The 23,738-nt window shown below is 37.4% G+C and overlaps 1 protein-coding gene across 6 annotated transcripts in view; it reads right to left on the bottom strand.

Annotated features, from left to right (window-relative positions):
- BMPR1B (bone morphogenetic protein receptor type 1B) overlaps nucleotides 1–23,738 on the bottom strand; it is a 433,856-nt gene that overhangs the window by 103,546 nt on the left and 306,572 nt on the right. Inside the window, exon 1 of one of the 6 annotated variants that reach the window (XM_020893950.2) lies at nucleotides 1,814–2,180. The exons of 4 other annotated variants lie outside the window; for them this stretch is intronic. Coding sequence is in view for 1 of the 2 variants with exons in the window: in XM_020893946.2 (XP_020749605.2) it covers nucleotides 1,814–1,850 (37 nt within the window). In the remaining variant the exon portion in view is untranslated. Of the gene's footprint in view, nucleotides 1–1,813; nucleotides 2,181–23,738 lie in introns of those variants that run through there. One more of the 6 variants, XM_020893946.2, reaches the window with a different exon arrangement.

The raw sequence follows: 23,738 nt of genomic DNA, 5'->3' as shown, positions 1-23,738 counted from the left end.
TGGTTGTCTCCTATTCCTACGGAGATTAACATTATTACTAATGATACTAATAATAGCAAACTCTTAGACAATAGTATGCACTATCACTACTCTAAGTGCTTTGTATGTATTTACTAATTATTTAGTAATCAAATCAATCCTATGATTAGTTATTATTATTATGCCCATCTCACAGTTGAGAAAATCAAGGCACCAATAAGACTCCTCATTTAGTTTACAATCTAGTAAGTGGCAAAGCTAAGATTCAAACCCAGGCATTCTGGCTCCAGAGTTCACACTCTTAACCACTATGCTACGAAATAAATTAGTAGACACACACAGACCCACACGGGCACTCATGTGAAAGAGCTCTGAACAGGGAGTTAAAAAGTTTATGCTTCACAGAGAAAAGCAGGGAATGTCTCTGGGGTTCAACTTTCTCACTGAAAAGTCAATACCACAATACTATCTTAAGGTGTATTCTAATCCTCATGTTTATGATTCAAAGATTCAGTCTGTAACATCTAGCCTCTTCACTTTTGGCTGACATAACAATAAATAGTTTATGCATTCATAGGTTTCAGGGAAAATGACGAACAGGGAATGCAAAAGTGCCCTTAGGCAATCAAGAAATACTGGTAGCATGAGTACTGGAATAAGATTTTTCACCGCATATATATCATGCTTTGAGTTTCCTGGGACATTCTTAAGAAAGGTTCCCTGAGGTCTTTCTGTCTCTTCTAGAAGGTACCAGATTATAAGAATTTTTGGAAAATAAATTAGCAAACCAAGTAAATGAACTACATGTTGTTTCCTCATATCAACATACAAAACTCTTTTGAATTACACCTATCCATAACCAGAAATTAAAAGCATTTTTTCATGGAGCCAAGCAACAAAATATAACACTTATATAAGTGTTATGGAACACTACAAGATTTAAAAAAATTAATCTTATGTCAATCCAAATATATGCCAATTAGTAATACATGCTTCTCAAGTAAACAGTACTGTCAAATACTTCTATTAAATGCATTCACAGGTATATGAGGTTGAACCATAAATGCATTTCGACCTCACACATATTCTTTCTGTCACCTGGCTTAATTTTATAAAAGGGCTATTACAACTTTGTGACTCCCTGACTACCAATCACTATCACAGATAATTGTTTCATTTTAAGTTACCTTTCTTCTAACTTGAAAATAGTTCACCTACTTTCATAATTACTCTTTTAGCTCTTTAAAATAACTTGAAATGTTCTTTCTCCCTTAGGCAACTTTATACAAGAATAATTCTTCTGAACAAAATGATCACTAAGACAGCCCCTGTTCTTAAATATGGGTAAACATCTGACATATTCACAAATTACAATTATTGCCATTATAAAACTACAGATTTACTCAATGCATCCATGTAAAAATTACAATGAACTTCAAAGTTAATTAGCTAACTATAAAAAAAACCTAAGAATACTCAAATTTAAATGATCAAAACAAAATTTATTAGACCGTTTTCTTAAATTCATCATCTAAACTGTCACAGTATGTTGACAATCAACCTCATACTCAAAAGTTCTAAACCAGACTGCACATAATTGTTAGAAAAAACAGAAACTTTGCATCCCTGTTAAAATTATTCTGACACCCTCTCTACAAAGCGTTGCCCTGATAGAGAAAGCAGTAAGGTTCCAGAGGAGGAGGAGGATGGGGGCTGGAAATGCTTAGCCCTTGAACTTCTGCCTTGAACTTTCCTTTCTGTGATAAAACCCAGGAAAGCGGACGTTCGCGGAGCCGCCTGTGAGCACTGTACTGCGGGGCACTGGTCTTCTTACCCCTCGTGTGCACAGACAGAAGAACGAGCAAGGACATGTGACGCTGCCCGTCTAGGTCGTCCAGCCACCCCACTGCAGCGCGAGAGCAGTCACTGGACCTGCCTGGCAGAGCCTCCGTTTCTCGCCTTCCCTTCTTTCCCGGAGGCTTCTGTGCTGCCCCTCCTGTCAGAGCTTCCGGCAAGCCTGCCAGCAAGCCCTAGACGGGACCGTGAAAGACAAGCCTGTTACAAACTGGTTCTGTCACCACGGAGACTTCCACTGATCACCTCGTGGGGAGGACAACAAGGGCGGCCAGGACCCCGGGCCGGGTTGTTTTCTTAAGAAAGGAGCCTGACCCAGCTGGCCACACTGGGGCCGGCGCAGGCGGACTTCGCTCCGGACTGACCGTGCGGCGTCCCCACACCTCCTGGGCAGCGGTGGAGACGTTCCGGACAGACACCACCTATACGGTGCCGACACGCCACCGCTTGTCTCTTCTGTTAAGGGTTTTTGCTTTTTTTTTTCTCCCTCTGCTATGAATGGTGACTCTTTGGGAACCACAGAAAGACAAGAAGAAATAGAAAAATTTTTCTTTGATAACATGTGGAAATGTCGCAACACATCCCAGTGTCCTGTTATGGCATTTTCTCACTACATCAACATTTATATAATGAGGCAATGCCTCTGAATCAAGTGCACGGATACAAAACAAGAGCCACAGATAAAAGGCATCTTTAATGAACAGTCCAAGTTGAAAGATTTCAGTTAAGCTATTCATTCATTCATTAATTTGATATGACTACAGCTGAAAATTTTCTATAGAGCAAAAAAAAAAAAAGCACGGTGAATCTAACCTACTTTATTATGTGAATAAAACCAAGATAAGTTATTCAATGTTTTACATGTTAATTATAATTGTGCCTCAATAGAACTATGAATATTTTGTAATATTTCAACTTTCTAATGATATTCTGAGTGACCTGTTTGATACTAAGGGACATTTTAAAAGACTCTGATTCACTTTGGGAACTGTTGATAATTAAAGAACAGCAAAAAATATCAACAAATTTTCAGTATTATAGAAAGAACAATATTACCATAGACAGATACAAACAAAAGTAGTTGTAAAATCTAATCCATTTGCATGATAAAGGATATATAAGTACGAGAGCAGAGACATAATTCAATGCTTATATCTAAGATGGCATTAGAATGCGTTTACTTGAAACTTTAAGAATCATTTTCTTGGAAAAAAAATCTCTGCTATCTTCTCCTTCTTAAGAGACACCCCCACTTCTCTCACACACACCAGCAACTACCAACACTACCCTAGTAGATGGCATTCAAATCTATTCTCCGTCTTAAGAGTAGCTGAACAACTGCTTGTTAGGATTTAACAAACACCATTAATACTATCAATCCAACATCCTCAGGTCAGTTTCATGAGACGGAATTTCACACAAATACAATATTTTTAACCACATAGACAATTTTGGAATATTCTAAGCTTAAACTACATATTAAGCATTTCACAGAATCCACACACCTTACTTCTCAGGAAAATAGAAGCTTGGGGAGCTAAATGAGATAATCTTTCAGTATCATTTATCCATATTCCTTTTGGGGAGACTGAGGCATACTAAAATGAATAAGAGTGATCAGGATCAAAGGGGTCACATGAGTGAAGAGCATACCAAAATCAAGCAAATAGTACCTCTTGTCCAAACTTTCTACAATTGGCTCAGTGCCACATCACAACATGGTTCCATTGCCAATTTGGAACCTAGCCTTGAGCTCTGGGATGAAGAGTGAATGGCTAAAATGTGGGACAGTTCCCACTGCTCACATTTCCCCAATATGGGCATCCACAAATGGTACAAAGCATAAAGAGAGAATAGTTGCTCTCTCCCCCAAATCCTAATTCAGTTCAAAACAAGACATACCAGCAGTCATTTCTGATGGACTATGTGCCAGCTGAAGTAAACGCACTCAAGAAGTTCAGAGTGCCATAGAAAAAGTAGTGTATGTGTAACAGAGAACAAAGTGAAAAACAGTAGTCACTTTAAAGTGAAGTGTCTTCAAATGGAATAAAGATGGAAAATCAGAGTAAGGGATGGATTAGACTGGGCCAACATTGAAGGCAGAGTTGCATGCTGAAATATGAATTGAACTTAGAAGGGATGAAAAGAGAGGAAACTATATGAGCAAGGATTAGAGGCAGGATTAAATATTTCATTTGTGCAATAGCATGAAACGAAAAAATCTTACTGGAACAGATGGCTTCTATAGTAAATGGTTCAAAAGAAAGCTGGACAGAGTGCAAGCAGATTGTGCAGGACTCTAACTTCAGGTTACAGAGTTTAGGCTATATATCATATAAATAACTGACAGGCTTTTGAGCATGAACTGGCTTAATGAATTTTTATAAAGGTTTAAGATTTCAGAATATAGGATGAGTGTCTGAACCTGAATCTCCAATTATGTGAGTAGAGGGCTTCCCTGGTGGCTCAGCTGGTAAAGAATCCTCCTGCAATGCAGGAGACCTGGGTTTGATCCCTGGGTTGGGAAGATCCCCTGGAGAAGGGAAAGGCTACCCACTCCAGTATTCTGGCCTGGAGAATTCCATGGACTATATAGTCCATGGGGCCGCAGAGTCGGACACAACTGAGCGACTTTCACTTTCACTGGTGGCTCAGATGGTAAAGAATCTGCCCTCAATGCAGGAGACCCGGGTCTGATCCCTGGGTCAGGAAGATCCCCTGGAGAAGGAAACGGCAACCCACTCCAGTATTCTTGCCTGGAGAATTCCATGAACACAGGTGCCTGGCAGGCTATAGTCTTTGAGGTCACACAGAGTCAGACATGATTGAGTGATTCTCACTCACTCACTCATGTGAACAGAAGTGAAAATTAGAAGTGTGAGGAGAGTTTTTCACTTAGAGAAAGTTTTTGGCAATACAGATTTCTTTCTTTCTTTTTTTTTTTTTTTACTTATACGAAGAAATTCAAGACGTAGCCCTATTAATTCCCTCCATTTTGCCTTTACTATTTAACATATGCCAGGTTTCCCTGATGGCTCAAATGGTAAAGAACCTGCCTGCAATACAGGAGACCCGGCTTCGATCCCTGGGTCAGGACTATCCCTTAGAGGAGGAAATGACAACCCACTCCAGTATTCTTGCCTGGAGAATTCCATGGACAGAGGAGCCCAGTGGGCTAGAGTCTATGGGGTCACAAAGAGTCAGACACGACTGAGCAACTAATTCTTTCACCTTTCTTTCAGGTACCAACAATGCAGGAGATGTCCTATAAAACATATACTTCCATTCCAAACAAACAGGCTCAAAAGATCTTTAAAAATTCTTGTAATGCAGATCAGAAATCTGACATAGCAAAGGAAAAAAAAACCCACATTTGCATATGATTTAGCCTACTCACTGTAAAGTACACACCAAATGAGGCTTCAGAGGAAGCTCTGAAAGAATACTGAAAGAAAGGTATCAAATTGAATTTGTACACCTGAGAGGGGCAAGGAAAGAAAAAAGACTGCAGCTAGTATTACCAATATGAATACAAGTCATCACTCCGCATCATCTGTAGAATTCATACACAGATGCACTCACTCTAGGTTTGTGGATCCATCTTGTAGAGAAAGCCTATTTGTGTCATCTGTATAATCTTAGGTAAATTATTTAAGCTCTCTGTTCTATAATCTGCTCAGTACCTGTTAAGCTTGTTATACCAATTAGACAAGTAAATGAACAGAAATTACTGAATACAGTGCCCAGTACATAGGAGGACATCAGAAAATAGTCAACTTCCTGACAACTGTCACACTCTCCTGCCTCTTGACAAAAAAAAAAATTCTTATTAACAATAATGTTCTTTAATATGACATTTGCCAAATTCTTTCTGTCAGAAATAATATGATCACTAAAACAAGGATATTATATATACATATATATAATATATCTTAGGATAATTGAGTTTTAAAAATTCATATTATACTCACAAAGGCAAATATTTATTTAATTATTCTACTTACCTCATTTATTAAATCATTATGTAATTGAAGAAATACAAGAAGCAGTTTGAAAGCATGAGACTACTTTGTAAAAATTTCAACTTGTGACTTATATTCACATAAAAGTCCCCCAAATCTCCTGGTTTTATATACAGACACAGTTTTTTAAACTATAGGTGGGGACTGTGTCAAGTGAATAGGGTACGGGAACATTACACCATGCCTGCCTTTAGGACAAAGCCTACCTTGTGGTGGGCGAAGAGAAACACAATCAAATCATGACAAGGCACTGCAGACATGGCCGGCTCTGCCGAGGGAGCATGGCAAATACAGTGCATAAACAAAGATTAATTCTGGCTGGGGGTGGGATTGGACTTATGGGGAAGAGGCATTTGAACTAGGTCTTCAAAGATAAGTAGGAATTCACTGGGTGAAGGGAGGGCAGAGGGATTCCAAGCAAAGAGAACAGACAGTACACACATTTATGAGCAAGAAAGAGCAATGTTTGCTGAGAACATGAAATCCTGGATATGCCTTGAGAGCAGAGAAACTGGGCTGGAAAAGCAGACTGCGGGACACTGGGAAGGAAGGGCACTATAGCTCCTAATTTGGTTTTTCATTTTATCTGACATGCATAGGAAGCAATGCCTTGGACTCTGAAGGGGGTGTCTGCACAGTTTCCATCGTATGACCTGATCACAACTACTTCTTGCAGCTGACTGCATTTCAAAAGAAACTAGTAAAATTTTTGAGATTAGATGAAAAATATTTTCTTCCTTTTTATATAAGAAAATGCAACAATATCCTTACTAGTTTTCATGAGAACAGTAAGGTGAGTGTTATTTTCTTTAACACTTGAACATCTCTGCTAATATTGTTTGGAATGTTTACTTTTAAACTTCTGTTAAAACACACAGACACATAAAAAACAGTTCTTTCCTTGTTCCTATTAGAAGTTATAGCATTTTAAGTACCTACCATGCCACAGAGTTTTGCAGTAAAAGTTTTCATACTTTCATACTAGTTGTGCAAAAAACAGAAAAATGTGTTCAGAATTGTACTGGCTAATGCATTTTGTCATTCTGATTTTCAGCTTTGCACTTACAAAATAATATAAAAATTTATTCCCTTATCGGAGAAAAAATAAACAATAGAACTCAAGTGTGCAAAAACCTTTTTTCCTGACTCTGGGGTTTACAAAGGCCACAACTTCAGCAGCTTTCAGGCTGCCTCTTGCCTCCCCACCCCATTCTAATTTGCAGCATTCCACATCACTAGTCATTAACAACCCAAAGCTCCCTTCAGCTGCACAGTGAAAGACCATCACATCATGACAAATAAACAATCCCTTCCTCCCTCTCAGGAGTGACACATTATTCCAAGCACGTCTTCTCTCTGCTTTCATGGCTCTGCCAAGGTCCCCCCATGAGTGGGAAGGGGTAAAAAGAGAGAAAAAATATCCCACAACTTGTCTAAAGCATGTAGAGGATGATTTGTGTTCTTACTTACGGGATATGACTGTCACTGCTGATCTGCCTTCAGGCCTAGATTACATGTGATAAGGGCTGACCTTCTTTAAGTATTCACACATTATGCACTCATGGAGAGCAGGCAGGACACAAAAGTCCTTCAGATGTTCTGGACATCAATCAAGTGCACTGCATGGAGCCTGCCAAACTTTTCTTCCATTTACTCAGAGAGAGGAAGGGGGAGTCCAAGACAGACTTAATAATGTTTAAAGCTATGCCACAGTATATTTGGGGAGACCATTGTTATTAAAAGGGTGCTATTTGAAAAAAATTCTCTACAGTTACCACTAGCAACAAAAAAATTTCACACACAAGTAAAGAGAGACAACCAGATTGCACTTCAGCTTTAAAAATTTCAAAACCTATACTTATAAACCAGGTCAATGATTTTAGCAGATTGATATTTTTTCCTGAAATAACTGTTCACTAAAGATATATAAACTAAAACTATGAATTTTACAACAACCATCACAGAAGGTATCCTTTTTGAGGCATTTATAAAAGTAATAGAGTATTTGTTATAAAATACTCTGAACATATCTTAATGAAATTAAATACCAATTAAAAGCATAAGCCATTCTTACCTAATACAATACGATCATTATTAACAGGCTACAGCTCCACTATTATGAAATAGACATAGTATCTTCTGATATAGGCTTTCAATGTTGGTCTTTTATCATTGCTACTCCTCACAACTCAGTAAAGGGATCTGAGACAGCTTATGAAAGAGAACAAATAAGCCCAAACTTTATTCTCCTAAAATAATGTAACACTATGGATTTAGAGGGTATAATTTGATCATCAGACAAACCCATTACAAAAAGATGTTTCACGGAACTTTCTAATAGAATAATATCTTAAATCTAGGACACTATCATTTACCTAGAGAGTGTGAGGTGTTTTTAAAAAACCTATGTCAGATCATGAATATAACAAGGACCTATACAGCCTGCATACAAGATAAGAAGACTAGGCACAAAAAAACAATTAACATTAAAGACTAACAGAGAATTAAAGGCAACTTACACAATTAAACTACTAATGAAAATGAACTCAGTTAGTTTGTTAACATAAGCTATAAAGTTAAAGTGAAAACAAAACAATAATAAACCTCCAGACTGCCCCAGGACCTCTGAACCCCATACAGGCATAATTCTATTAATACCTGGTTTCAGTGTGATTCAAATAAAGGCTAAGTGGGGAAAACCACTAGGCCATTCAGGTATGACCTAAATCAAATCCCTTATGATTATACACTGGAAGTGAGAAATAGATTTAAGGGGCTAGATCTGATGGACAGAGTGCCTGATGGACTATGGATGGAGGTTCATGACACTGTACAGGAAGCAGGGATCAAGACCATCCCCAAGAAAAAGAAATGCAAAAATACAAAATGGCTGTCTGAGGAGGCCTTACAAATAGCTGTGAAAAGAAGAGAAGTGAAAAGCAAAGGAGAAAAGGAAAGAGTTCCAAAGAATAGCAAGGGGAGATAAGAAAGCCTTCCTCAGCAATCAATGCAAAGAAATAGAGGAAAACAACAGAATGGGAATGACTAGAGATCTCTTCAAGAAAATTAGAGATACCAAGGGAACATTTCATGCAAAGATGGGCTCAATGAAGGACAGAAATGGTATGGACCTCATAGAAGCAGAAGATATTAAGAAGATGTGGAAGAATACACAGAACTATACAAAAAATCTTAATGACCCAGATGATCATGATGGTGTGATCACTCACCTAGAGCCAGACATCCTGGGACGTGAAGTCAAGTGGGCCTTAGGAAGCATCACTACGAAAAAAGCTAGTGGAGGTGATGGAATTCGAGTTGAGCTACCTCAAATCCTAAAAGACGATGCTGTGAAAGTGCTGCACTCAATATGCCAACAAATTGGGAAAACTCAGCAGTGGTCACAGGACTGGAAAAGGTCCGTTTTCATTCCAATCCCAAAGAAAGGCAATGCCAAAGAATGTGCAAATTGCCGCACAATTGCACTCATCTCATATGCTAGTAAAGTAATGCTCAAAATTCTCCAAGCCAGGCTTCAGCAACACGTGAACCGAGAACTTCCAGATGTTCAAACTGGACTTAGAAAAGGCAGAAGAACCAGAGATCAAACTGCCAATAACTGCTGGATCATCGAAAAAGCAAGAAAGTTCCAGAAAAACATCTATTTCTGCTTTACTGACTATGCCAAAGCCTTTGACTTTGTGGATCACAATAAACTGTGGAAAATTCTGAAAGAGATGGGAATACCAGACCACCTGACCTGCCTCTTGAAAAACCTGTATGCAGGTCAGGAAGCAACAGTGAGAACTAGACATGGAACAACAGACTGGTTCCAAATAGGAAAAGGAATATGTCAAGGCTGTATATTGTCACTCTGCTTATTTATCTTATATGCAGAGTACATCATGAGAAATGCTGGGCTGGATGAAGCACAAGCTGGAATCAAGATTGCTGGGAAAAATATCAATAAGCTCAGATATGCAGATGACACCACCCTTATGGCAGAAAGTGAAGAACACCTAAAGAGCCTCTTGATGAAAGTGAAAGAGGAGAGTGAAAAAGTTGGCTTAAAGCTCAACATTTAGAAAACTAAGATCATGGCATCCGGTCCCATCACTTCATGGCAGTAGATGGAGAAACAGTGGAAACAGTGACAGATTTTATTTTTGGGAGCTCCAAAATTGTTGCAAATGGTGATGGCAGCCATGAAATTAAAAGATGCTTACTCCTTGGAAGGGAAGTTATGACCAGATGGTCATAACTTTTAATAGCACATTAAAAAGCAGACATTACTTTGTCAACAAAGGTCTGTCTAGTCAAGGCTATGGTTTTTCCAGTGGTCATGTATGGATGTGAGACTTGGACTATAAAGAAAGCTGAGTGCCAAAGAATTGATGCTTTTGAACTGTGGTATTGGAGAAGACTCTTCAGAGTCCCTTCAACTGCAAGGAGATCCAACAAGTCCATCCTAAAGGAGATCAGACCTGGGTGTTCATTGGAAGAACTGATGTTGAAGCTGCAACTCCCAATACTTTGGCCACCTGATGTGAAGAGCTGACTCATTTGAAAAGACCCTGATGCTGTGAAAGAGTGAAGGCAGGAGGAGAAGGGGATGACAGAGGATGATATGGTTGGATGGTATCACCAACTCAATGGACATGAGTCGGCGTAAACTCCAGGAGTTGGTGATGGACAGGGAGGCCTGGCGTGCTGCAGTTCATGGGGTCGCAAAGAGTAGACACAACTGAGTGACTGAACTGAACTGAAGGTCACACTTGTGCTCCAGTAATAGGAAACCAGATGATACATAAAATGTGAGATTACTCTGTATGTTATTCAATCCATCACCTGGTCAATATGACTGCCTCAGACAAGAAGCTAAATTTGAATGAGAGGGAGATGTCTTGACAGGAGCTGGAAAGTAAGTATCCCAGAGAGGATAAATAGGCTATTTCTAAAAGATTATAGGATGATGATGCTAATGATGTTACATAATACTTGGTGAACTTTTACTCTTTAGTAACTAACATACGTTGCCTCATTGGTCCTCACTGCCTCCTTGCGCGAGGGAGTGAGCATTAGTCTCTCAGTTGTGTCTGATTCTTTGCGACCCCATGGACTGTATAAACCACCAGTCTTCTCTGTCCACAGGATTGCCCAGGTAAGAATACTGGAGTGGATTGCCATTTCCTTCTCGAGGTGATCTTCCTGACTCGGGGATCAAACCATGGACTCCCGCATTTCAGGCAGGCTCTTTACTGTCTGAGCTACCAGGGGTATCATTCCCACTTACAGGTGAAAACACTGAGTAAGCCTGAGCCAAAGAGGCCTGGAGCTGACACCAGTAGATAGCATCAGTCACCAGTACTTCACTGCCTAGGGACTCACATGCTTCTGCTCTGCAAGATATAACTGGGGCAGAAACAATCGACTCAGTTGATGGAAGACTCAGAGACATGGGCTGATAAGATTCATTCAGAGAACATGACTGCCAGAAATTCTGAAGGCTAGGGCAAATGAGTGATCAGATACCCTCAATCCCAAACCTGTGGAATCAGAGGACGGGGACAACAGACACTCCGGTAATCAAAGCAGTGAATTCAGAGGTCAGCAGTTTCAGATTAAGTAAAAGATGTAACTTGCCTCTAGACCATGTGTATTAGCGGCTTATAAAAAGTGTACTAATAATAATTAAAACATAAGCTTATGTTCATTAATTTAAAGCAGTGTCTTGTGTACATCTTTTTTTAACTTTTCCAGCAGCCCTTCAATCTATGTTTATCAACCAGTGAAGCAGCTAAGGTGAGGGAACAAAGAGTGTTTTCCCTTCAGTCAACCTGCGCTTCAGCAGGTATAGTGCAGCAACTCTGTCGACTGGAGAAAGAAAAAGTGGGTGAAGGAAGTCACCAGAACCATGTAATGCATGTCCCCCTCCACGAGATGAGTCCAAGTTTGTTTTAATGAAAGACACAATTTTCTTCACACATGAGAAAGCTGTTGAGAAGATCTACTTTGCCCCACTTGCAAGGGAACTGTGTAAGAAAAGCATTTTTGTTGTTTAATACTTCGGCCCCAGTCTCTTCAGTATTAAAGTTACCCACTAGGAAAATAATGAACCACAGAAGCTACTAACTTGTCCTACCTGAAGCTCTCTTCCAAAGGATATTATCTTCTTTATCAAATTAGTGATAATGCACCCCTAAGCAAAACCTCCAAGTATCTCTCTGCATGTCTTGCTAGCCATTATAAAAATCATCATTTAAAAATCAATTCTTAAAGACAATTACTATCACTCTACTCTTATTTCACCCTAGAGTCAATTATGGATTAATTTCATGCAAATTCAACTTGAACCAGTATTAAACTGAAAATAAGAATTTAACATTTAAATTACTATCAAATACCCAGCTGAGTTAAAGTATAGCCCTATTTAAACATTTGAAGAATATATGCTTAAGTTCACATACCATATGGAGCCAACTCCTAGAAAATCTGTTTTCCACTCTTTGGAAAATACCTAAGTTTGTATATAAGGAATTACATGAGGAAAAGTTTCTTAAAGTAAAAGAAGACATTTATAACAAAGAAAAGCTTAGTTTTATTTAGCATCCATCAGCTTTTTCAGGGTATATTTTAAACAATAGTGCTGCCAGTATATGATTTCCACATTTCTTAGCAGACTTAGCTCTTAGTAGTCTTTTACAAATTGATGCTAGAAGAAATACAAGGATTACTGAAAGCTAATTTTAATTTAATGTGACACTGAAAATCTATGTACATGCAAAAATATCTTCAATTATGAGAAGTAAAACTGTCACAATTTTCAGTTCAGAATCATAACATGTTAGACCTTTTCATCTCTTCTACCGGCCAGAAGTCAACTGTGTATATTGAAAATACTTTCCTAATGACAGATGGTTGATACCAAAAGGATGCCTGAAATATATTATATCTTGTATAAGTACACATGCATGCATATAATTCCCTATCTTCCTTCACCTGTCCCCAGATATAAAGCACAGCTGTTTAGTGTTTTGAGTTTTTTATGAGAAGAAACATTTTCTATAATAGCCTCATTAAAGCTTTTCTAACATACCCCATATCTGGAGAATTTTCACAAGATTCAGGGTTGGTTGGTTTGAATGTTTAAACCAATAGTTTGTAAAAAAAAAAAAAAAAAAAAACCCACACATAGACCTTATTCAATCAGAGTACGTCACCGCACAGCCCGAAATCAGACTTCAGTCTTAGTGAAACCCTTTACTTCCGTGCTCCATCCAAAACATTATAGCCAAATCAGAGGATACTAAATGTACATGAAGTGACAAAAATAAGATGCTTAAATTATAGAGATAAAAAAAGGTGAGCTTTACAGGCCATGATATCAGATAAATTAGTGGCATATTAGAAACAAAATCCCCACTAGTCCAATTAAAATATATGAAATTGCAATACCACTCTTGTCTAATACAAAAGTCTTAGTTACACAGGCATTCCTTCATCTGCTCACCTTGCTCTATGTTTCTTATTATATTATAGTCAGTCAGCAACCTGTGTGGTCATGTCTGTTACTATCAAATACCCAGCTGAAAACTGAAAAATTTAGTCAACCAGAGAGTTATCTTGAGGATTACGCCAAATGAAACATTCAAATTCAACCTTAACCAACACGAGTAAAACCTGAATTTATTCAGATGATTTAAGGCCATACTGATGATCAATCTGATTTAAATAGTCACCATAATTTCTACTCTGAGTCCTCAACATATCTCATTAGCACCTTCACTAAAAAATTTGTTTAAAAAAAAAAAAAGGAAGAGAGAAGTTCAAAAGCAATAGCTGCTCTTTTAGAAACACTTGCTTAAAAGGGACGTTCATTTTTTCATTAAAATTATATGTATATAATCAGAAATTGACAATTGAACAAGATGTTCACTTCACTCTGAGGCAAAAAAACAACTATATCGCAGTTTACCTTCTGTCTCTTCAGTAAAGAATCTTGCCTCACTTTGCATCTGTTATATAACATTATCTTTCTGTATTGGTTTTTCAATATCTCTTTCTGGAAGTTGTTAAAAATAAAAATAGCCTATGAAAAGCAAGTTTGAAGTCTTTCTGAATTGTATATGAAGATTTAGATTAACCCCATAGTGGGCTACAAAAACATATCAAAGAGCTGTCAGTCCTAGATTAGATGCTTAGGATGTCCTTCTGAAGTCCTTGTTGTGGTTTACAAGGTCATATAAAAGGTGGCTTCCAAACATCTCACTGGGTTCTTCCACTATTCTTCCCCTTCCTCATCCTGTTCCTCAAACACATTAAGCATGCTCCAGCTCAGAACTCTGGGTCTCCCATTCCTCTGCCTAAAACACTCCTTCCTTAGATATATCTACTTAGCTCCCTCCATCACCTTCTTCAAGTCTTGATTCCATTCTCATTTCCTAAGTGTTGGGCATTTTCCATTTGTTTGAGACAGAACTCTACCAAAATAGAAGGTAAAAAATTTCACAGATTCACTTTCTTTGCCTCTCTAGTAGTGAGGACACGACTACAGGACCCAAATCTTCCAAATCAGATGTGCCTCTCCCAGACTTTACACAAAGCTACCAAAGAGCTCAGGGCATACATTCTGACCAGTGCTTCCAAAGGCAGCAGCAGCACCAGGTACAGGGGTAACATCTGGACCCAGCATTGAAGATGTGAGCAAGTAAGTGAGAATGCCCATGCTAAACTGGTAACATTGCCATCCTTATTACAAGATGAATGCTGGGCTGCAATTTTAAATACAGTTCTAGATAGTGTCTCTTCCAAACTTGGTTCTCATTTCTTCCTGGTTGTTGTTCAATTGCTCAGTTGTGTCCAACTCTCAGAGACCCCATAGACTGCAGCACACCAGGCTTCACCACCTCCAATTCGTATCTATTGAATTGGTGATGCCATCCAGCCATCTCATCCTCTGTCCTCCCCTTCTCCTCCTGCCCACAACCTTATCAAGCATCAGGTTCTTTTCCAATGAGTTGGCTCTTCGCATCAGGTGCCAAAGTAATGGAGTTTCAGCTTCAGCATCAGTCCTCCCAATGAATATGTGGGGTTGATTTCCTTTAGGACTGACTGGTTTGATCTTCTTGCAGTCCAAGGGATTCTCAAGAGTCTTCTCCAGCACCACAGTTCAAAAGCATCAATCCTTCAATGCTCAGTCTTCTTTATGGTCCAACTCTCACATCCATACATGACTACTAGAAAAATCATATCTTTGACTAGACAGACCTTTGTCGGCAAAGTGATGTCTCTGCTTTTTAATATGATGTCTAGGTTTGTTACAGCTTTTCTTCCAAGGAGCAAGCATCTTTTAATTTCATGGCTGCAGTTACCCTCTGCAGTGATTTTGGAGCCCAAGAAAACAGTCTGTCACTGCTTCCAATTTTTCCCCATTTATTTTGCCATGAAGCGACTAGATCGGATGCCATGATCTTAGTTTTTTGAATGTTGAGTTTTAAGTCAGCTTTTTCACACTTCTCCTTCAACCTTATCAAGAGGATCTTTAGTTCCCTTCACTTTCTGCCATTAGGATGGTATCATCTTCATATCTGAAGTTACTGACATTTCTCTTGGCAATCTTGATTCCAGCTTGAGCTTCATCCAGCCCAGCATTTCACATGATGTACTCTGCATATAAGTTAAATAAGCAGGGTGACAATATACAGCCTTGATATACTCTTTTCCCAATTTGGAACCAGCCTGTTGTTCCATGTCCAGTTCTAATGGTTCTTGATCTTTGTACAGATTTCTCAGGAGGCAGGTAAGGTGGTCTGGTATTCCCATCTCTTGAAGAATTTTCCACAGTTTGTCATGATCCACACAGTCAAAGGCTTAAGCATAGTCAATGAAGCAAAACTAGATGTTTCCCTGGAACTCCCTTGCTTTTTTCTAGCATCCAATGAATGTTGACAACTTGATCTCTGGTTCTTCTGCCTTTCTAAATCCAGCTTGTTCACATGGAAGTTCTCAGTTCATGTACTATTGAAATCTAGCTTGAAGGATATTGAGCATTACCTTGGCTAGCATGTGAAATGATTGCAATTGTGTGGTAATTTGAACATTCTATGGCACTGCCCTTCCTTGATACTGGAATGAAAGTTGGCCTTTTCAAATCTTGTGGCCACTGCTGAGTTTTCCAAATTTGCTGGCATACTGAGTCCAACACTTTAATAGCATCATCTTTTAGGATTTGAAATAGCTCAGCTGGAATTCCATCACCTCCTGAATGGATCCAGATTTCTTCCTGGATAATCTATGAACTAGCAAATATCCTCTTAGTAGCTTTGTTTTCTGTAAATTAATCATACTTGGTTTATATTGCTTTCAACCTGAAATTTTGATCAATATATCCAGGAAGACCCAACTGATTCCCTTGGTAGAAGAAATCGTTTCCTTTTCCAAACTTCCATAGTACTTGACAGGTATCATGTCTATGACACATATCTTATTATTTCACCCCTCATTATAACTATTTATGTCTACTGTCTTCCATAGGACACTTTATATTCCCTTAAGGTGAAGTGTCTATCATTCATCTTTTTCCACACTTTTTACACTTCCCTCATTATTTACTTCACATATTTTTCAAAAACAAACAAAATATTTTCTCACTCTTTCTGGTTCTGAAAGTTGCTTTAATCTTCCCTTTAGTGCTTTTGATCTGATAAGGTTCTACCATCTTTTTCCTGAAATTGCCCCCAAGATTATCTTATTTAGGAAGTTTCCGGTGTCTCCCCAAGATTCTGTCTCTTAAGTCCTTCTCTCACTTCCATGCACCAAAGCCCCTTTTCTTCCTTTGTTCCAGCAGGGAGCATCAACAAGACTGCCAAGACCATTCAGTAAGGAAAAGACAGTCTTTTAAACAAGTGGTTTTGGGAAAATATGAATATCCACATGTACAAAGTAAAGATGGATCCCTACCTTATACAATATACAAAAATGAACTCACAATGGATCAAAGAACAAATCATAAGAACTAAAATTATAAAACTCTTAAAGGAAAACATATAGGAAACGTTGCACATTACTTCATTGGGCAATGATACTTTGGATATGATTACAAAAGCACAGGCAATTTAAAAAAAATAGATAAAGTGAACATAAAACTTAAAACCTCTGTGCATCAAAGAATACAATCAATAGCATGAAAAAGCAACCAAATATAGCATGAAAAAGCAACCTATGAAATGGAAGAAATCATGTAAATCATATATCTGATAAAAGGCTATTATCCAGAATATGTAAGAATGCCTAGAACTCAACAACAAAAACAAAACACAACCCGATTTTAAAAATGGGCAAAGAATTTAAATAGACATTTCTTCAAAGAAGATATATAAATGGCCAACGAGCACATAAAAAGGTGCTCAACATCACTAATCACTAGGGAAATGTAAATTAAAATCACAATGAGATATCACCTCATACCCAACAGAATGGCTATTATCAACAGAAACAAAATAATCATCAGAAAGGATGTGAAGAAACTGAAACCCTTTTGGTGGGAATATAAAATGGTACAGCTAGTATGGAAAAGAGTAACTCTTAAAAAAATCACAAACAGAATTACTTTATAATCCAACAACTGTACTTCTGGATATATATCCAAATGAACTGAAAGCAGAATTTTGAGAAGATAGTTACACAACCACATGCACAGTAACATTATACACAAGGGCTAAAAGGTAATAGCAACTCAAGAGTTCTACAATAGATGAATGGATGGACAAAATATGGAATGTTCACATGATGAAATATTATTCAGTCTTTTAAGGGAAGGAAAATTCTGACATATGCTACAGAATGGATGAACCTTAAAGACATTACAATGAGTGAAATAAACCAGTCACAAAAATATAAATGCCATTATAATATTCATATGATGAAGCCATAACCCTTCAATGTGATGGTATTTGAAGGTGGGGCCTTTTGAAGATAACCAAGCTTAGATGAGGTCATGAAGGTAAGGACCCATAATGGGATTGATGTCTTTATAAGAAGAGGAAGAGGGATCTGAGCTAATTCTACTGTGTTCTCTGTCTCTCTCTGCTCTATAAGGAGACAGCAATCTAACTCCAGGAAGGGGCTCGTCACCAGGAACCAAATGTTCTGGCACCATGATCCTGGACTTTCAGGCCTCTAGAACTGTGAAAAATATATGTTCGTGGTTGCTTAAGTCACTCAATATAATGTATTATGCTACGACTGCCTGAGCAGACTGAGTTTCAACTTTTGCCCAATAGTGTGAACATATTTAAGACTATGGAATTATAACATGTAAAAATCATTAAGGTAGTAAATTTTATTGTATGTGCATTTTACCAAAATTAATTTTTTAAAGAGGTTTGTTTTTTTTTTTTTTAAGGGTGGGGTGGGGGGAAACAACCTTTGTCCAACCCAGGCTTCCAAAATACTATATCCCAGCCAGGATGAATCAGAGAGATGATCTCCTACTCCTGCCCCATTCCCATCCTCCATAACACTGTAAAGAGTGATTAACTGCTGAAAATCCTGCAGTGGCTCCATAACGTTGTCTCTATCTGATCCAAGCACCTGCAACAGAAGCATCTGCCCTGCCTCATTCTCCAGTTCCATCTCTTGCCACCAGTCTCCATGTGCTCCATGTTCTACTTGCATCTGTATTTTCAATTACAATTTTCTCTTATATTCCTGGCTTTCTCTCAGCTCTCTTCAATTAAGTTCCACAAGATTTCACTGAACATGCACTATGCATTGAGCACTTGGAGACAGGATACATAGATTAATTAATAGAATGCTTCTATTCTCAAGAATTTAAAAGTCTAGTGGAGGGACACTCATAAAGAGATCCCTTCTACCATAATAATGTCATCTGTACTCTTAAAGAAACTCATAAATCTAAGCTTTTTAAAGTATTTTAAAGACATACTGTTTCATGGCAAAGGGCACCCAAAATATATTTCAATATAAAAAAAAGAGAAATCCATTATTTATATGTAGAAACTCTATTTACAGGCCAAATATAAATAAAAATTTGAAAATATTAATGAAATTTAAAAATATGATCCAAGCATTGCACATTGATTTGAAAACTTTTGAAATATCAAAGAAATTAAAAAGCAAAACTCAAGAGGTATGTGTGGGTAAACATATATATATATTTATTAACATGCAATTATGTGTCAACACTATAACATTTTAATAGTAGAAAGGAAAAATTGCAGGTACATTTTAAAATACATTTATCACTTTTTATCACTTTAAACTTTAACTTAGGTAATTTTTCCTCTTTACTAGTTTCATAATTAAGGTTTCTCCTGCCATTTAGAGTAAACACAATTTCAGCCATGGGAGAGAAGAATGACCAGTTCAAGTTCAAGGGTTCACTGCACATGAATATCCATAAATGCCCCTTGACAGTCTTGGTAGTATAATGAACCTTGCAATTACTCAGCAGGCCATCACCACAATACATGAACATAAGGCTTGTAACGTCAAACAACAAAACATTATACAAATAATACCAACCAACTGTTTTGGTTCACATAGGGCTTTTGGAAACCAATTAAATTGCAACAGTTCCTCTTAAATCTTTATAAATCTGCAACGAGTTTTGCTTTAGTGGGTTATGCTTACGGGAAATAATTAATACAAAAAGGTGTTGGCATTATATACAATTGGGAGATGCCAATTAGCAAAACCCTCCTTCAAAATGACACCAGTTAATTCCAGCATGAGCCTTCTGAGAGAAATAGCCTCTCTCTTAAATAAATGCCAGTGCCTCATTGTCTCTAGGAATGTCTCCAATCATCCTATATATAACCTCCTGGGGTAAATGCTTCTGGTCCTGCCTTCCTGTTGCCTCTGCACTGAAGACACCACCTTCATTAAGTTAATTCATCTGACTCTTAGGGTGCTTTCTTTTACTCTAGGGGTTCCTCCACTGTGGTCAGGTTATTTCTGCAAGACAATCTTTGACACAGCAAAAACTATCATCAAGTAGAAAGTAACATACAGATAAAAGATCATTAATTATTACCATCCCTAATAAAAAGTATAGAACACATCAGGCAATATATGTGCATAAAAGGAGGCATCTCATCTACCAACTTAATTATTTGAGTGGTTTGGTGGTTAAAGTACAAGACTGAAAATGAAAAACTTTATATTCAAGATAATCTATTTTAACTTACATTTTCCCAGTCAATAAGCAGAAGACTGCTGATGTGCAAAGTATATTGTAATATAGATAATAAGTAAGTTCAGGATTTTTAACTTTGTAAATAGCTACCCTGTTCTATTTTCATCACAAAGGGTTTATTGTTACTCAGGACATCTTCAGAATGGGCTTGATGTGATGGCTCAGCATTTATCATCCAGTTCAAAAGAAAAGATGAATAATAAAGCAAGCTGGGTTTCCCTCTCAGATCCACATACTGAGAGAAAAGCATGTAGGATTTGGTCATGAGAAAAGGAAAATTCTGGTTTTCCCCCCTCCACATTTTTAATCAAATAACTTCAGATAACTAGTTCAACATTTCAGACTCTAAGAGATTAACAGACAAATCAATTAGCATTTATAATTTTATTTTTTATTTTTTTTAATCAAGTGAAACACATGAGAAAAAAGTTAAATGAGAAATAGGTTCTTCTTGGTTTGGAATCAAATATTTCTTTTCATTTTGTTTGACTGACAAAGTTAACTGGTCTTCTGACCCTAAAAAGTACTCAATTCAGTTCAGTTCAGTTGCTCAGTCATGTCCAACTCTTTGCAACCCCATGGAGTACTACTCTTTTTTAACTGGGCACAGAGAAAGAAGTAATAACCTGGACTATGGATAATCTTAAGAATTGAGTTAAGAAAAATTTGACTTTCATTTTTAAAAGTACAGACTATATAGATATGTAACTATGGTACACTTCACTCATTTTTTAAATGAAATCCAGAGTAATCTGATAATTATTATTTTTATCTAAAATAATATAGACATTATAGGGACAACTTCAAACATTATCTAAGAATTATATGAACATTAAAGGAAAAATATTTCAAAAAATGAGTAATGTTACTCATTTTAATGAGTAACAAAACTGAGAATATAATATATAAAGTGCCTGGACTAAGAAATAGTGAGAAATCATGCTTAAAGTGGATGGAGTCAGTACGGACACAAAGTTATTTGGTAACTTTACAAACATACAGCTTTACAAGGATATTCTGAAGTCTATACCTTTGTGTAATAACTGAACTATGCTTTCTATTATTATTTGGGGTTTAATTCCTCATTACAAAATCAAATAGATGATATGTATGAAGAAAATGTTATAAATTAGAAGATACAAATATCAACCTGCATATAATGAAGCTATATTCTATAAAATGAGCAAAGATACACTGTTACGCATTGATTATACAAGGGGCCCTGACATACTGTCAAATGTACTTGTGACCCAGAAAACATAATCATAAATCTATGCTAGTCATGATAAAACCTAAACAAATGTTTAATGATTATATGTGCTTTCTCAAAATGTTATTATTACCATATCAGGTCTTTCAAATTCATAGCACAAATATGAGCAATGTTCTTTACCTTCTCTCTTGGTAAATAAGTGGTTTTCATCAGAAAACCATTCCAACGAACTGACACTTTGATCACAGTTCTACAACAGATGTTCAAACTATGATTCCTAATAATGTTTCTGAAAATCATTTCGAAATTGAAAAGTGCATTCCAAAACGTATCCCATTTTCTCTTCTTCCGGCTAATAGGTATATCTGAACTAACTGAAGCAGCAACTTCTAGGAAACAATTTGAGTGCAAAGTGCTGATTCAATCAAGATACTTCACTTTTCCACAACAATGAACGAGTGAATGAAGGCAAACCAGCCAGGTAAGCTGTTACCATTTTAACCCTTTACAAGAGATATTTTCTGTTCACAAATCATTTTTGTGGTTGTTGCTCAGTCTTTTATTTTGTTTTGTGTTGTTTTTTTTAGTCGCTCAGTCTTGTCCGACTCTTTGCAACCCCACAGACTGCAGCACGCCAGGCTTCCCTGTCCTTCACTAGGGAATCATTAGATCTTTCTTAATAAATTAGATCTAATAAATCATTAGATCTTCCTTAATTCCTCTCTTTCTCTCAGGTCTTAGATCCAATACATTAGATCACGGCTTGATAGTACTATATCCAAAATATATCCCAAATTGAACCACTTTACAGCACTTCCACTGCAAAAAATTCTAGACTGTTACCGTCCTGCTGACTCATAGAGTAGCCTCCTCTTTAGTATATGGATTCCATACGTCCTGCCTCAGATGGAGTACTCCACTCAGCAACCAAAGAAACATCTGAAAAGTGTAAATCACATGCTACTTTCCTACTTAAAACCTCCAATTACAAACAAAACCACACTTGGTACTGTGGCCCACAGGTTTCGGCCTCTGCCTACTTCTTTGACCTCATCTCCTATCACTTTCCTCTTTGCTCAAAACGTCCTCTGAATACTGGTTTTCTCTCCAGCCCTCAAGCACACCACATTCATTTCCTCTCACAGTCCCTTCACTTCTCCCTCTACCTTAATCTCATTATTTAGATTTCAGTTCTGTGGCCATCCTAAGAAAAGTTAACTGACAACTTTTCTAACATTTTCTTCAGGTCATGTCTGATTTGATGATCTCTGTTGGTATTTATTGGCTGTTTCCTTCTAAATATCAGCACTTGGAAGCAGGTACTTTGTCATGGTTACTATAAAATCCAAAGTATCTGTAACTGTGCCTGGTACACAATAGAGAGAGTTGACATTTATGGGATGAATGAAGTAAGCTGTATTACCTGTGCTGATGCTAATTTACAGATACCATAAACACTTATTGACTGTGTCCTAGAATCGCTTAGACCACGGACTGAGTAAACAGGAGGGCAGTCCTTACAGAGGAAGATGCCGTGGGTTACACAGAAAAGCAGCAGGACTGGACACACCTCTCCCAATACCATGAGGCTTCTTAAGCTTGCAACAGCATTGATCTTGGAAGGAGAAGACAGTCAGTAGAATCCTAGAGAGTGGGGAAACTCTAAAAGGCTGAGACATTCACCTGGCAGATAAAATTTTAATCTGAAATGCAAGAAATACCTTCAATTGTCAAGATCAATCATCTCTCACCAAAGAGAAAATGGAGTTTTCTAAAAGCAAAATCAGATAAATCAATTAATGTTACATTTTCCTTTAGTGGACAAAGACTATGCAGTGTGCAAATATAGCCTCTAATATGTTAGCTGCTGGAATCATTATTCAAGTAGCTAAAAGTATTGGCCTCATAGGCTAAATTACAGACAGATTCAGCAATTCTTAATTCAACAGCTCTATTAATAAGCAGTGTCATCTTGCTGGGTTTTAAAATAGAATTTTTAGTGTGGTCTAATAAAAAGTGCATTAGACTAAGGGTCACAGATTCCATCTCTACCACAATTAATCCCTCTTAGCATCAGTTCTTGCTAGAAAACAGAAATCCCCTTATTCCTCACAATATTGTCATACTAAACAAATGACATAGTATATGTGAAAGCTTGTAACCTGTAAGATATTGTTCAGTATTTAAGTCTTCACATTAGAACTTCTTGTATGATATACTTTCTCGTTCATGTGTACAAGCATGCATATATTAAAATGTATTTTGTGTGAGAGGTCTGTTTCATTTGTGGCATAGGCTTCAAAGCCAAAGAACCAGAAAATATATTACACAAATGCACATAAACTTATTTTAAAAGAAGTGAGTGTTGAAGGCTTGCCATCATTGCTTCGAGATCTGAAGTAACTTCAAGGGTCTCTGACATAAGAGCTGGAAAGAACACATATATTGAAAA

The sequence above is a fragment of the Odocoileus virginianus genome, chromosome 21, assembly GCF_023699985.2.
Source record: "Odocoileus virginianus isolate 20LAN1187 ecotype Illinois chromosome 21, Ovbor_1.2, whole genome shotgun sequence".
Classification (NCBI taxonomy): domain Eukaryota; kingdom Metazoa; phylum Chordata; class Mammalia; order Artiodactyla; family Cervidae; genus Odocoileus; species Odocoileus virginianus.
Note: the sequence above shows the minus strand (reverse complement) of the source record. Positions and strands in the feature narration are given on the sequence as shown.